The sequence below is a fragment of the Geotrypetes seraphini genome, chromosome 3, assembly GCF_902459505.1.
Source record: "Geotrypetes seraphini chromosome 3, aGeoSer1.1, whole genome shotgun sequence".
NCBI classification, from domain to species: Eukaryota; Metazoa; Chordata; class Amphibia; order Gymnophiona; family Dermophiidae; genus Geotrypetes; species Geotrypetes seraphini.
Window position 1 is genome coordinate 119,448,146 of NC_047086.1, and position 15,081 is coordinate 119,463,226.

The 15,081-nt window shown below is 40.4% G+C and overlaps 1 protein-coding gene across 1 annotated transcript in view; it reads left to right on the plus strand.

The window, feature by feature from the left end:
- Positions 1–14,517, plus strand: part of TFAP2D (transcription factor AP-2 delta) — an 88,714-nt gene extending 74,197 nt beyond the window's left edge. The window contains exons 7-8 of the mRNA XM_033939481.1: positions 2,908–3,021; positions 14,298–14,517. Coding sequence (XP_033795372.1) covers positions 2,908–3,021; positions 14,298–14,517 — 334 coding nt within the window. The remainder of the gene's footprint in view (positions 1–2,907; positions 3,022–14,297) is intronic.
- The last annotated feature ends 564 nt before the right edge of the window (positions 14,518–15,081 follow it).

Genomic DNA, 15,081 nt, shown 5'->3' on the forward strand with positions numbered 1-15,081 from the left:
GCCGGTAATATAAAAGCTTAATGCAGCTTCATAAAAGGGAGGGTTTGTCAGTTGGTTTTTTATTATTTTTAAAGTGACTGTTTTTAAATTAGTAATTAATTCCCAGTTTTTGTCTGTTAACTCTTTTGTAGACCACTGAGGTCCCATTGGGATGAGCAGAGTGTAAGTGCTCTGAGTTGTTTAAATTAAACTTAATGGCCCTATATGCCTGGGCAAGAAAATGTCAACTTTAAGCTAGCACTTTTTAACAAATAATAGAGCTTACAAAATTCAATGCAAGTTGAACTATTCCATTTGTACAATAAGTAAGGTGCCCTTTGATAAAGCTTAGCAAGTTTCTAGTTTTTTCATATCATAGGAAAAATAGCTTATGAAAAATCTGAAAACTCACTGGACTAAGGCTCGGATTCTCTATATGATGCCAGTATCGGTGGCTGGCTAAAAAGTGGCAGCTGACTATGTGTCAATCACGCGATGGAACCTTAGACAGAATTACACCTCCGGGACAGATAGGCTACCTTGAAGTGGGGGAGATGAGAGCATCCCAGGGAGAGAAAGGACCAAAGCTTGAAATCCCCCAAATTGCTGGATCCATGACCACTAGGAGGCATAAGGTACTGGTGGTTGGTAATTCCCTTCTGAGGGGTACAGAAGCATCCATCTGCAGGCCAAATATGATGTCCTGGGAGGTATGCTGTCTGCCTGATGCTAAAATCCAAGATGTTATGGAGAGATTTCCAAGAATCATCAAGCCTTATGACTATTATCCAATAATGCTCATCCACGTTGGCCAAATGATACTACCAGGTACCCCTGCAAACATATCAAAAGTAACTTTCTGGCTCTGGGAAAGAAGGTAAAGTAGTCAGTTGCACAGAGAAACACACATCCTGGAGATGAATGCATGGTTACATGGATGGTGTCGTCGAGAGCATTTTGGCTCCCTGGATCATGGGATGATTTTTCAAGGACTGCTGAGCAGGGATGATATACATCAATCAAAGAATGGAAGAAGTGTCTTTGGTGGCAGACTTTCTAATCTACTGAAGAAGGCTTTAAACTACAAGTGAAGGGGCAGTGTGATCAAAGCCCCTGGGTGAGTATAAGCCCTCAGGTAAGTAAATCACTGAACAATCTACACAAATGGGAAAAGGGGGCAATGTCTGGAAAGTTATATATACTAATACTCGAAGTATGGGAAACAAGATTCTGGATCTAGATGCTGTGATGGAAGAAGAACCATGACTGGGATCCAGTTATACCAGGCTATAATCTGTTCAGGAAAAACAAGGCAGGAAGAAAAGGAGGAGGAGTAGTGTTATATGTTAAAGATCATATTAAAGCCATACAATTTCAGGATCTGCAGGGCAAGGAAGAGGCACTGTGGATCAATTTAGAAAGAGGGAATGGTAAATATATTTACATTGGTATGATATACAGGCTTCCTTCACAGACAGAAGATTTAATAGTACGCATTCAGAATATATCTAAAAAAGGGGAAGTTTTACTAATAGGTGATTTTAACATGCCAGATGTTGACTGGAGTATCCCTATTGTGGGGTCTTCTAGAAGTAGGGAGATCCTGGATTCTCTACAAAAAGAACTGTTCCAGCAGTTGGTAATGGAACCCATGCAGGGTTAACTTTAGAGACGGCCCTTTCGTTCTTCCTGCCTTGGAGAGGGTGAACAACCGGTCTTTATCTACTAAGTCTATTCCCTTCAGTATCTTGAATGTTTCTATCATGTCCCCTCTCAGTCTCCTCTTTTCGAGGGAGAAGAGGCCCAGTTTCTCTAATCTCTCACTGTATGGCAACTCCTCCAGCCCCTTAACCATTTTAGTTGCTCTTCTCTTGACTCGTTCGAGTAGTACTGTGTCCTTCCCCATGTACGGAGATAATTTTATAAATGTGAACCTATATAAAAAGTATGGTCCAATATTCAGACCATGGGAAGCAGCCCGGATACCTCCCATGGTTGAGAGAGAACCCAGAAATTCAATGCCAGAGCCTTATCTGGCAACCAACATTTAATTTCAATGTCTAGCTGCATTTGACATAACCAGACAAGTCAATATTCATTGATTAATTGACGAGATCCTAGCGGTCAAAGATAGACCTGCTCCATAGCGTAGGAGGCACCCAGGATGGTGATGCCCACCCCACCCTCTTCTCTGCCCCCGCTCCTCCCCCGCCTCCCCTGCCACATAGTGTGCCCATTCCCTTCCCCCCTTCCCCATATCTGTTTAACTTCCCTGGTGTGAGCTGCATTTCCAACATGCTGCACGCACCAACCTCGGCTCTCCCTCTGACATCACTTCCTGGTCTCACAACCAGGAAGTGATGTCAGAGGGAAAACCAAGGCTGGCACAAGCAGCAGGCTGGAGATGCTGCTCTCACCGGTGAAGAGATAGTGGTACAAGGGGTGGGAAGGGAAGATGCATGCAGCAGGAAGGAGCAGGGGGCAGAGAAGAGGAGAGGTGCCAGAGCCCCCACTAAGATAACACCCAAAGCTGTCTGCCTCCCTGCCCTCTTGGACCACTGGACCTGCTATCTAGGTGGGTCTATCTGGCTACTAAATCTATCTGGTCAGACAATGAATATCGGTGCTGACTGGCTATGTCATGGTTAACACTATTTAGCCGGCCAGAAGCTGTTCCCGGCCAGTTAGATAGGATTGAATATCAGTCGATATGTGCATATTTCCCCCTGTGTGCAGGTGAACAAATATTCAAAGCAAAAGAATTAATTATTTTGGTTTTAAAATTACATCAGGGAATTTATGTGCTTATATTTACACCTGCTATTTGCACATTGCCCTCCTTATCATTGGATGAATTTCAATATATTATTGTAGAAATAAAGACTTCTGTATTAATGTAGCTCTTCTGATATTTCTCTCTAACTTTAGACAAATTTGTAAAGAATTCCAGGATCTCTTAAGTCAAGACAGATCACCCCTTGGATCATCCAGGCCAACTCCAATACTAGATCTTGATATCCAGAGACATTTAACACATTTCAGGTATGGTTTTATGTTAAAATTGCAGGCTTTCAAGAGAATATAAAATTTGGAATAATTTTAATTATTATGGGGCTCATAATTTAAAAAAAAATCCAAAAAAGTGGCCTAAATCGGTACTTGGATGATCAAAAAGCCAGATGCCCAATCTCTCCTACTGCTATCGCGATCCACCCCCCACCCCCGAAACAATACCGGCAGGAGGGAGCCCAACCCTTCCTGCTGAGATGCACCTGTGAACCCCCACCCCCGAAACAATATCGGCAGGAAGGAGCCCAACCCTCCTGCTGAGATGCACTTGCGACCCCCCCACCCCAAAACAATACCAGCAGGAGAGAGCCCAACCCCTCCTGCCAAGATACACCCACGACCCCCCCAAAACAATACCAGCAGGAGGGAGCCCAACCCCTCCTGCTGAGACACACCTGCAAGCCCCCACCTCCTAAAATATGGCCCTTAGGCCTTAGGCACCTGGGTCAATCGGAATTGGGGGTTGGGGGGGCCGATCAAGGGTTGGGGGCTGATTGGGGGTTCCTGGGGGCTTTCGTGGGGGGTGCCATGGGCAGGAAGATCTGGGCTCCCTCCTGCCCGTACATCGTGGACAGGAGGGGTTGAGCTCCCTCCTGCTCGTACTTTAGGGGGGGTAGGAGGGTCGTGGGTGCATCTCGGCAGGAGGGGTTGGGCTCCCTCCTGCCGGTATTGTATCGGGGGTGGGGGGGTCGCATGTGCATCTTGGCACGAGGGGTTGGGCTCCCTCCTGTAGGTATTGTTTCGGGGGTGAGGGGTGGATCGCGATCGCGGCAGGAGAAATTGGGCATCTCTCTTGCCACAGGTCATGGCAGTTCGGGGGGGGGGGGACGATCATGATTGTGGCAGGGGAGCTGAGCCATCTTTCCTGCTGTGATCATTGCGCGGGGGGGTTGGGGGGTGGATTCTGTAACCGGTGTTGTTTTTGACAGATGCTGGTTACAGAATCCTGCTTTTAGGTGAAGGACTGGCTCCGCCTTCGCCTAAAATGTCTTTTTTGGGTGTTGGGACTTAGGCTATTTTTTGGTTGATAATGTGTTGTAAGTTTAGATGTAGTGATGGTCTGGGTGTTTAAACTGCTGAACGTAGAGGTAGGTCATTCTCAAAAAAAAACCTCATTTTGGATGTTGTTTTTTTTTTGAGAATGGACATTTCCCCTGCTGCTACTTTCAGCGTTTAGGGCCTTAGGCCAAATAGGACTTAGATGCGTCTCATTTTTACAAAGTGTATTTTTTTAGGAGAGCAGAAATAATGGATAAGGTCCCTCTGTCTTCATAAACCAGTCACAGTATTAAATTACCTGATTTAGATTTTGTTTCTTACTACTAGGATAACATGTCATGGTCTCCATTCTTTGGGGAGGATGTTTATTAAGCAGTGCTAAGCAGACAGGGTGAATGGGTACACACTAACAGCTAGTGCACACTAAAATCAGCCAGAGTAGCAAAATTTCTATATTCTAAATTTCCAAGTTTATTTAGACTTTCTATCCCGCACTTTATGGTAAAATCTTCTCGGCGGCTTAAAATTCTAAGTTAACTTTAAAAGCGTGACATTTAAAACAAGATAGCGAGGGTAAATAATAGAAATTATATTCTCTAAATTCTAGCTCCTTAGCATGGGAAGGGGTGGAGCTTAGGAAGGTCATGGGCAGATATTGACATTTCTGCTTGCTAGCTGTCAGAACTGCCAATAACATGGCCACCTTCACTGCAGCTCAAGGTGGCAGTAAGTGCAGGTCATGTAGGCAGGTAGAATGACCGTGGCCTAACAAAATGGAACCCCTAATCTCACCAAAGTACATCCTACAGACAGTACTTCCCCAGACAAACAGTAACCTCCATACAGTATAGTTCAAGATATTTATCTCACCCTCAGAAACAACCCCAACTAAAACTATCCTCCAACTGGAACCCCTTTGGGAGATCCTCTCACAGAATCTCTGTCCAGAAATTGCCCTGAAACTCTGATGCCAGTCCCATAAACCCTGATCCCAACTAGGAGTTTTCATAGTGGCCAGTGGAAGACAAGAGTCTCTCCTGCCCCCATCAAAAACTGGGTTCAAAATGGCACCCAGATACCACTAGCTGCTATTACTTTGCTTCATGCTACCAAACAAGGGTGGGGGGCAGTATTGCATGTAGATGACACCTAGATTATTGAATTGCCCTTCAGGTACATGACATATTCTTCAGATATTCTTAATGCCACCTATACAGGTGATGATGATAAGTGATCTGCATTATAGAAACATGATGGCAGATAAAGGCCAAATGGCCCATCTAGTCTGCTCATCCACAGTAACCATTATCTCTTTCTCTCTCTGAGAGATCCCACGTGCCTATCCCAGGCCCTCTTGAATTCAGACACAGTCTCTGTCTCCACCACCTTTTCCGTAAAAAAAGTATTTCCTTAGATTACTCTGGAGCCTATCACCTCTTAACGTCATCCTATGCCCTCTCATTGCAGAGTTTCCTTCAAATGAAAGAGACTCGACTCACACGCATTTACATTACGTAGGAATTAAACGTGTCTATCATATCTCCCCTCTTCTGGCTTTCCTCCAAAGTATACAGATTGAGCTCAATGTAAATGATTTCTATATTGAAAAATGATGTATCCAAACTTAAACTATTGTGATGTATTTTTTAAAGAGAGGAAAATAATCTCAGAAACCTGCTCAGAATGTAATAGCTCAAGGAAATATATCCGAGACATAAAGGTTCCAGATTTCAATCATGGATTCTTAAAAAACCTCTCTTGTGTGAGTGAATGTGCATTAAAGAATTATTAAAGTGTCAAGTCTCTCTATCTTGAAAATGATAGAAACATAGAAACATAGAAAAGACGGCAGAAAAGGGCTATAGCCCACCAAGTCTGCCCATTCCAAATTCCCGCCCCTCTGATTTTACTCCCTTAGAGGTCCCATGTGAACATCCCATTGTCTCTTAAAATCTGACACGCTCTTGGCCTCAATCACCTGCAGTGGGAGTTTGTTCCAATGATCCACTACTCTTTCAGTGAAGAAGTATTTTCTGTAGTCGCTATGGAACTTCCCTCCCCTGATTTTTAACGGATGCCCCCTGGTGGTCGAGGATCCCTTGAGGTAGAAGATATCTTCTTCTGACTCGATACGGCCCGTGATATACTTAAATGTTTCAATCATGTCTCCCCTCTCTCTTCGTTCCTCAAGTGAGTACAGCCGTAGTTTATTCAGTCTTTCTTCATACGTGAGATCCCTGAGCCCCAAGACCATCCTAGTGGCCATACGTTGAACTGACTCGATTCTCAGCACATCTAACTTATATTGAGACTTGTGTTGAGATTTACTTTTCTTCAATGTGTTGTAATAACTTCCTTATTTATAACAAAAGCAGACATACAATCTTTCATATGACTTGTGTGGATGCAAAAATATGATATTTTATCAATGTTACTATCCTGTTGTTCATAAACCAGAAACACTTGTAGTGTGGTAAATCAGTTACTCAAACATCACACTCTCAATAACTTCATTCATTAAACTATTTTGACATGAAGTATTTGAATATTGCACTTATCTCATCCAGCCAAATCTCTACGGGACCCATTGCACCTGTGATGGCTTCTTCCAGGGTCATAGATTAATGGTTGGTTTTTACATGAAAACAGCAAAGATTTCTTCATGGTACCAGGGCAGGATTAATTCGTCGAGGGCCCCTAGTTACACAAGTACACTGGGCCCCCTGCCCCGCCCCACTCCACCATGCGCCCAGGTAGAAACAGGAAGCTGTGTCAGAGGGAAGCTTTGGGCAAGCAGCATCGCTTGCACAATTACAGTTCCTGTTCCCTTTCTTACTCGCGTTGCTTGCTTGTCTTACTTTCCGTTGATGGGGGGGCTGTATTGCCGATTGGGGTGGGGCCAGCATTGCCGATCGGGGGGCCCGTGTTGCCGATTGATGCTGGAAGGGACCATCACCGTTTGGAAAAAACAATGTTGATGCCCTCCTTCATCAGGCCCCCCTGACCATTTCGGGCCCTAGGCACGTGCCTACTTGGCCTATTGGTTAATCCTGTCCTGCATGGTGCTGCTTCTGCTTCTAATGCTGTGAGCATTAAATCACAGCTTCCACTATGACCTTTTCAACCCGTTTGGCCACCTTAAGATCATCACATACAATCACACCCAAGAAACGCTCTTCTGTCATGCCCATAAGTTCTTCATCCCCTAAACTGTAGCATTCCCTCAGATTTTTACATCCCAAATACATGACCTTGCATTTCTTAGCATTAAATTTTAGCTGTCAAATTTCATACCATTCTTCAAACTTCACCAGGTCTTTCTTCATGTTATTCACACCATCCGGCATGTCTACTCTATTGTAGATTTTAGAATCATCCACAAAGAGGAAAAGCTTACCCAACAACCCTTCAGCAATATCATTTATAAAAATAGAACCTTGAGGCACACCACTGGTAACATCCCTTTCCTTAGAGCGATCTCCATTAATTACTCCCCTCTGTCGTCTTCCATTCAACCAGTTTTTGACCTTGGGACCCATCTCGAGGACACTCAGTTTATTTATTAGATGTCTGTGTGGAACACAATCAAAGGCTTTGCTAAAATCTAAATACACCACATCTAGCGCAAATCCTCTATCCAATTCTGTGGTCACCAAGTCAAAGAAATTGATCAGATTTGTCTGACAAAATTTACCTCTAGTGAAACCATGTTGCCTCCAGTCCTGTAATCCACAGGATTCCAGAAACTTCAACAATCTCTTTTTTAAAGTATTTCCATTAATTTGCTTACCACAGAAGTCAAACTTTCCAACCTGTAATTCCCTACTTCTTCCTTATTTCCACTTTTGTGGAGAGGGACCTCATACACCCTTCTCCAGTCCTTCAGTACCACTTCTGACTTTGTTAATGATGGATGGGGGAGGGAATTTTTATCTTTTGTATAAATACTGATTGATTATAAGTGCTTGGTTAATTATTATTTGTATATAAATTGTAGTGCATTTTTTGTTGGCATTAAAAACTAAATAAAGTTAAAAAAAAAAGAAAAGGTCAGTCAGCGGAGCTACCAGAACTTTCCTAAGTTCCTTCAGTATCCTCGGATGTTCACCATCCGGCTCTATCGCTTTGTCTACCTTTATTTTAGCCCTTAATGCATAAATTAACATGCATGATGGGATATTTTTATTTTTAAAAATTTTTTGTGGGTAAACGGTCTTTTATAAATTCCCCAGATGTTATAAATGTAAAAACTGCTGTAATGACAAGAAGGTTTCTAATTTTAGAAGGTATCTAATTTTAAATGACCTGTGTTTAGGTATATTTTGAGACAGAGTTTGGTAAGAATGTGGGTGAAATCACAACTTACATGCATAAGGAACAATTCTACAGTTTACGTAAGAACACAAGTGTTGTCAAACTGGAACAGACCAAAGGTCCATCAAATCCATTATCCTGTTTCTAGCAGTGGAAAATTGAGGTGTCAAATATCTGGCAGATCCCAAAAGAATAAAACAGGTTTTATGTTGCTTACCCTAGAAATAAGCAGTGAACTTTCCAAATCCATCTTAATAATGGCATATAAACTTTCCTTTCAGGAAAGTATCCAAACCTTTTTAAACCCTGCTAAGCTAACAGATTTTACCACATTCTCTGGCAACAAATTCTAGAGTTTAGTTACACATTGAGTGAAGAAATATTTTCTCCAATGTGTTTTAAATTTACTACTTAGTAGTTTCATTGCTGCTTAGATACCCAAGGATGTGTAATATGGGTCTATTCTATAATGGCACCTGGGCATTCAGGTTCCATTATAGAATATTAGGATAACCCAACATCAGAATATCTAAAATTTATGTGCCCAAAATTATATCAGCCATAGACCTGGTGTAATTGCAATCATGTAAATACATCAGGAATGTACGTAAGTTATAGATGTGAGTGAGTCTCCCTCTTGCATGAATGTTGCATGTATGTCACTTATGCATGTCATCAGAGAACAGCTTAGGTATCCTGCTGGCATTTTTACAGATTAGTGTAGACCTATATATGTAAGTGCTAATATTCTATGATTTATGTATATATGGAGTATGTAAATAAGAACAAAGGAATATAAGAATTGCCATACTGGGTCAGACTGAAGGCCCATCTAGTATCCTTCTTCAAACAGTGGCTAATCCAGACAAGTACCTGGCAGAATCCCGGAGAGAAACAATATTCTATGTTACTCACCCCAAAGTTAAGTAATGGCTTCTCCCATGTTTACATTAATTGCAACTTATGAAGTTTCCCTCCAGGGATTTGTCCAAACCCTTTTTTAAACCCAGATATATTAATTGATTTTATCACATCCGTCAACACAAAGTTTCAGTGCTGAACTATTTGTTGAGTGAAAAAATGTTTTAAAAGTATTACCTTGAAACTTCATGGAATGTCCCCCCACCTTTGTACTTTTTGAAAGAGTAAACAATCGACTCACATTTACCTGTTCTACTCCATTCACAATTTTTTAGACCTCTACCTTCAGCCATCTCTTTTCCAAGCCAACCAGTTCCTTTTATGAGAGAAGTTCTAACTAGAGAATGCCACGGGGATATATTTATCCCTGTCCCTGCAGGAGCTCAATTTCCCTGTCCCGTCCCCACGAGTTTTGTTGCAGTCCCTGTCCCTTCCCCATTCCTGTAAGCTCTGCCTTAACCACACAAGCCTCAAACACATATGATTTTAAAGTGTTTGAGGCTTGAGCAGATGAGGACGGAGCTTGCAGGAATGGGGCAGGGACTGGAAAAGAACTCGCGGGGACGGGACGGGAAAATGAGTCCCCAGTTGGGACGGGAAAAAATTTGTCCCTGTGTCATACTCTAGTTCCAAACCCTTAATCATTTTGGTGGCCCTTCTTTGAACCTTTCTAATTGCACATAGTACTCAAGATGAAGTCGCACTATGGAATGATACAGAGATATTATAATATTCTTTGTCTTATTTTCTATTCCTTTACTAATGATTTCTAACAAATTGTCCACAATGACAGCTAGATTTCTTGGGCATTGATTGCTAATGTGGAATCTATGGTTTAGAATAGATTATTCTTCCCAATGTGCATCACTTTGCACTTATCCATATTAAAGTCTGTCTGCCATTTGGTTAAACCTGCCAAATTCCTAAGGTTCTTCTTAGGAATTTCACAGAGTCTGCCTACAATTTAACAACTCTGAATAGCTTTTTGTCATTTGCAAATGTAATCACTTCACTCATTTTTCCTATTTCCAGGTTATTTATACATGTTTATAAGCACTGGTCCCAGTACAGACCCCTGGTGCACTCTATCTTCTTCAATTAAAAGTGTTGGTCAATTAACCCTACCCTCTGTTTCCTATCTTTTAACCAGTTTCCAATCCAAAACAAAATGTTGCCTCCTATCCTTAATCTACAGAATTGCCTCATAGTTTCTAAAATACTTGTAGACGTGTAATTTATTCAATTTAATTTACTTTTGCTCCTGAGCAGATACAAATGTCTATAGTTTCATTGTAAAATAAACAAATATTAAAGACCATTAAAAAAAAAAAAAAATCCAAAATGAACATTGGTTCTAAATTTACTGTAAAAATCTCGACTTTTCATTAAATTGATTTAGTTAGAATTTTAACCTCTAATCAAGTTAAACTAATTTAAATTCAATGGGGACAAGCCTCAGACTTAGGAGTACATATTTTCCAAATTGGGATCTAGCATGAGTTGGTTTTGAGTTTCAAAGATTGCATGCTGATTCGCTCAAAGCATTTGTGTACTCCATACTAAAATAATAAATGTAGTTTTAAATTTAATAAGTTATTAAAGATTAAAATGAATTAAAGAGTAGGAATAAAGTTTATAAGTATTTATTTGAAAAAAGTAATGCAGTCTAGTTTAAAAATTTAATTAAATATTTAATAAATTAAATTTATTGGTAGGGAGGTGAGGTAAATAGCCGGTGATGATATAAGGAGGCAAGAGAATAATTTACTTTTCTCTTGAAGTAATCCCAATTTGGGAAATATGTACTCCTAAGTCTGAGACTTGTCCCCATTTAATTTAAATTAGTTTAACTGGATTAGGGGTTAAAATTCTAACTAAATAAATTTAATGAAAAGTCAAGATTTGTACAGTAAATTTAGAATCAGTGTTCATTTTTTATTTTTTTGTAAATGGTCTTTAATATTTGTATACATGTAGACATGAGTTCTGCTAGTTTATCTTGAGTATTTTTAAAATATAGACATATGAGCCCAGATTCACTAAAGATAGCGACTCAATCACAGGTGGCCGATTCTCTGGCTAATTTTCAAACAGCAATTGATTCACTATCAAGTTTGTATGCAAATGATATGCAATGAGGTACAAATCATTTGCATGCAAACTCACCGACTCAATCGCTCAGTGAGCGATTGAGTTGGTACAGAGCCCTGACAGTAGTGACAGAAGTAGCCTCCTGTCACTGCTGTCAGGCTTCTGCTTTTTTAATGGGACAGATGTTCTGCGCAACTTAAATGTGTACCATCTGTCCCATTAAAAAAGCCGACAATTGTCCACTAGCCCCGAACAATAGTTCCCCCATCCACCCGCCCACTTCCCTGAAAAAAAACGGCAGGAGGAATGCCCGCTCACTTCTGCCATGACTCCTGCCAGCCCACCCAATTCCCTGAAAAAAACAGCAGGAGGGATGCCCAATCCCTCCTGCCATCGGCCCCCGCCATCTGAATGCCTAGTCTTCCAGTTTCCAAGTTTTTCACAGTCTGCAAGTATTTTAACAACTTTGAACAGTTTAATATAATCTGCAAATTGAATCACCTCACTTGTCGTTCCAATTTCCAGATCTTTTGTAAATAAGTTAAATAGTATTGGTCTCAGTACAGATCTCTGAAGCACTCCACTATTTACCCTCCTCCATTGAGAAAAATGGACTTTTAACCCTACCTTCTGTTTTCTTTCCAATAACCAATTCCTGATCCACAACTGAGCATTGCATTCTATCCCATGACTCTAATTTTTTCAGGAGTCTTTTATGAGTGTCAAAAGCTTTCTGAAAATCTGGTAGTAGCTGAGAAGGTAAGGAATAAGAGGTTAGCTTTCATAAACTACAAAAGATCGTAGAAAGAGGAAGACAGGCAAAAGTATCTGGAAAAGTTAAGAGAGGCTGGTCGTGTAGTCAGGAAATCAATGATGCAAATCGAAGAAAAAATAGCTGACATAGTAAAATGAGGAGACAAGACATTTTTTTTAGATATATTAATGATAGGAAGAAATGTAAAAGTAGCATTGTGAGACTCAAAGGTGAAGGGGAGGAATATGTAGAAGCAGATAAAGAAAAGGCCAAATTGCGTAACAAATTTTTCTGTTCTGTGTTCACAGCTGAAGTGCTGGGAGCGGGAATGCAGAAGACAAACATGAATAGTGATGGAGGAGTAATAGACCCTGATTGATTTTCATAGAGTTGTGTTTGTGAGGAGCTAGCAAAAATAAAGGTAGACAAAGCGACGGGGCCGGATGGTGTATATCCGAGGGTGCTGAAGAAACTTAGGGAAGTTCTGGTAGCTCCACTGACTGACATTTTCAATGAGTCTCTAGAGTCAGGAGTGGTACTGGAGGACTGGAGAAGGACAGTTGTGATCCCTCTCCACAAATGTAGAAGTAAGAAAGAAGTAGGAAATTACAGGCCAGTAAGTTTGACTTCGGTGGTAAGCAAATTAATGGGAACACTTTTAAAACTGAGAATGGTCAAGTTTCTGGAATCCTGTGGATTACAGGACCAGAGGCAGCATGGATTCACTAGAGGTAGGTCTTGTCAGACAAATCTGATCAATTTATTTGACTGGGTGACCAGAGAATTGGATAGAGGATGTGCGCTAGATGTGGTATATTTAAATTGTAGCAAAGTCTTTGACTGTGTTCCACACAGACGTCTGATAAATAAACTGAGTGCCCTTGGGATGGGTTCCAAAGTAATGGGCTGGGTCAGGAACTGGTTGAGTGGAAGGTGACAGAGGGTAGTGATCAGTGTAGATCGCTCTGAGGAAAGGGATGTTACCAGTGGTGGGCCTGTTCTTTTTAACATCTTTATATATAATATTGTAGAAGGGTTGTCAGGTAAGATTTGCCTTTTTGCAGATCTTACCAAAATCTGCAATAGAGTAGACACGTCGAATAGTGTGAATAACATGAAGAAAGACCAGGCGAAGCTTGAAGAATGGTCTGAAATTTGGCAGCTAAAATTTAATGCTAAGAAATAGATCTTGTAAATCTTCTTCCATAAAGAGCAAATAAATTAATTCATTCAGTCTCTCCGCTCTGGCCTTTTCCTCCCTGAGTGCCCCATTTGCTCCTTGATTATCCATCAGTCCCACTGATTCCCTAACAGATTTTCTGCTTCTGATGTACCTAAAAAAATTGTTACTATGAGCTTTTGCCTCTTTAGCAAGTTCCTCTTCATATTCTTTTTTAGCTTTATTTATCAAAGCTTTGCATCTGACTTGAAAGTACTTACAGTATGTTTCTTCTTATTTACTTCATTTGGATCCATTCTTTAAAGGATTTTTTTTGGCTCTAATAGCCTTTTTCACTTCACCTTTTAACCATGCTGGTTCTTGTTTTCTTTTCACCTTTGTTAATATGTGGAATACATCTGGTCTGGGCTTCCACAATGGTACTTTTGAATAACATCCATGCCTGATTTACAGTCCTAACTTTTGCCACCAATCCCTTTAGCTTCTTTTTAACCATTTACCTCTTTTTATCAATGTGTGATTGAACTCTAGAATTCATTGCCAGAGAATGTGGTAAAAGCAGTTAGCTCAGCAGGGTTTAAAAAGATTTGCATACATTCCTAAATGATAAATAAGTCCATAGGCCATTGTTAAAAGATGGATGTGGGAAAATCCACTGCTTATTTGGATCTTGCCAGGTACTTGCGATCTGAATTGGCTTCTGTTGGAAGTAGGATACAGGGCTTGATGGACCTTTAGGCAGTCCCAGTATGGCGCTTATGTTCTTAACTTGCATTTTTGTTAACAATATAACAATAGTGAAATAATCAAACATAAGCATAAACACAATTGAAGAGGTAAACTTGAAGATGGCAAATTGGATCCTAAAAATAGGAGTAACATTACCTACAGCGCCCTCTGTGCCCTGTTATACAATTGCCTTTTCCTTGTCCATAAAATTGTATTTAATAAAATTATGTTTTCTTCTATTGTATTCTTTTTCTTTAATAGTCTGATCACTCATGGTTTTGGGACCCCTGCAATTTGTGCAGCTCTAAGCACTTTCCAAACTCTTCTTAGTGAAATGTTGAACTACTTGGAGAAACATACAGCAAACAAGGCTGGAGGTACAGCCGAATCTGGCCAGGGAAATTCCAACTCAGAGAAAACACCACTGCGGAAAGCATCAGAGGCTTCCATGAAAGATGGCAAAACTGAAAAGACAGACTAGCTACATGAATCAGAATTTATTACTGGAGAGTTGTGCTGCTGAAATTTTATACATATATATGTGTGTATTGCTGAGAATAATTTATCTACAGTAGACCAAATCAGTATCAGCTACTGGTTGGTTCAAACATTCATCATAAGTACTCTTCAGAGCTACTTAGGCCAATTGGTTGATCAGATTCAAAACTTTGGTCTATTCAAGAATGTAAATCACAAATGGATTATGCATAAAGACAGTAAAGGACTTATAAACCCTGACAATATTATTTTGTGTGAAAAAAAAAATCTTTTTTATGTTGCTAACATATTTTGTGCATGTGGTATTTTATTGTTCTGAACAATTCTCTTCACTGTTTACTCACTTTCGGATTTCTATCTCTTTGATAGGATATTTGTCACATTACCTTATCAGAAACACCTTTTTTTTTAATAACTGGTTACAGACAATATTTTCTGTAGGAATATAGCTGTATGTCATAAAAGAAATATAGTCACATCAGCTTAAGCACCAAGGTGTATAAGCTGCACTGATTTCCCTGAAACTGCATTAAAATAATGAATTCTG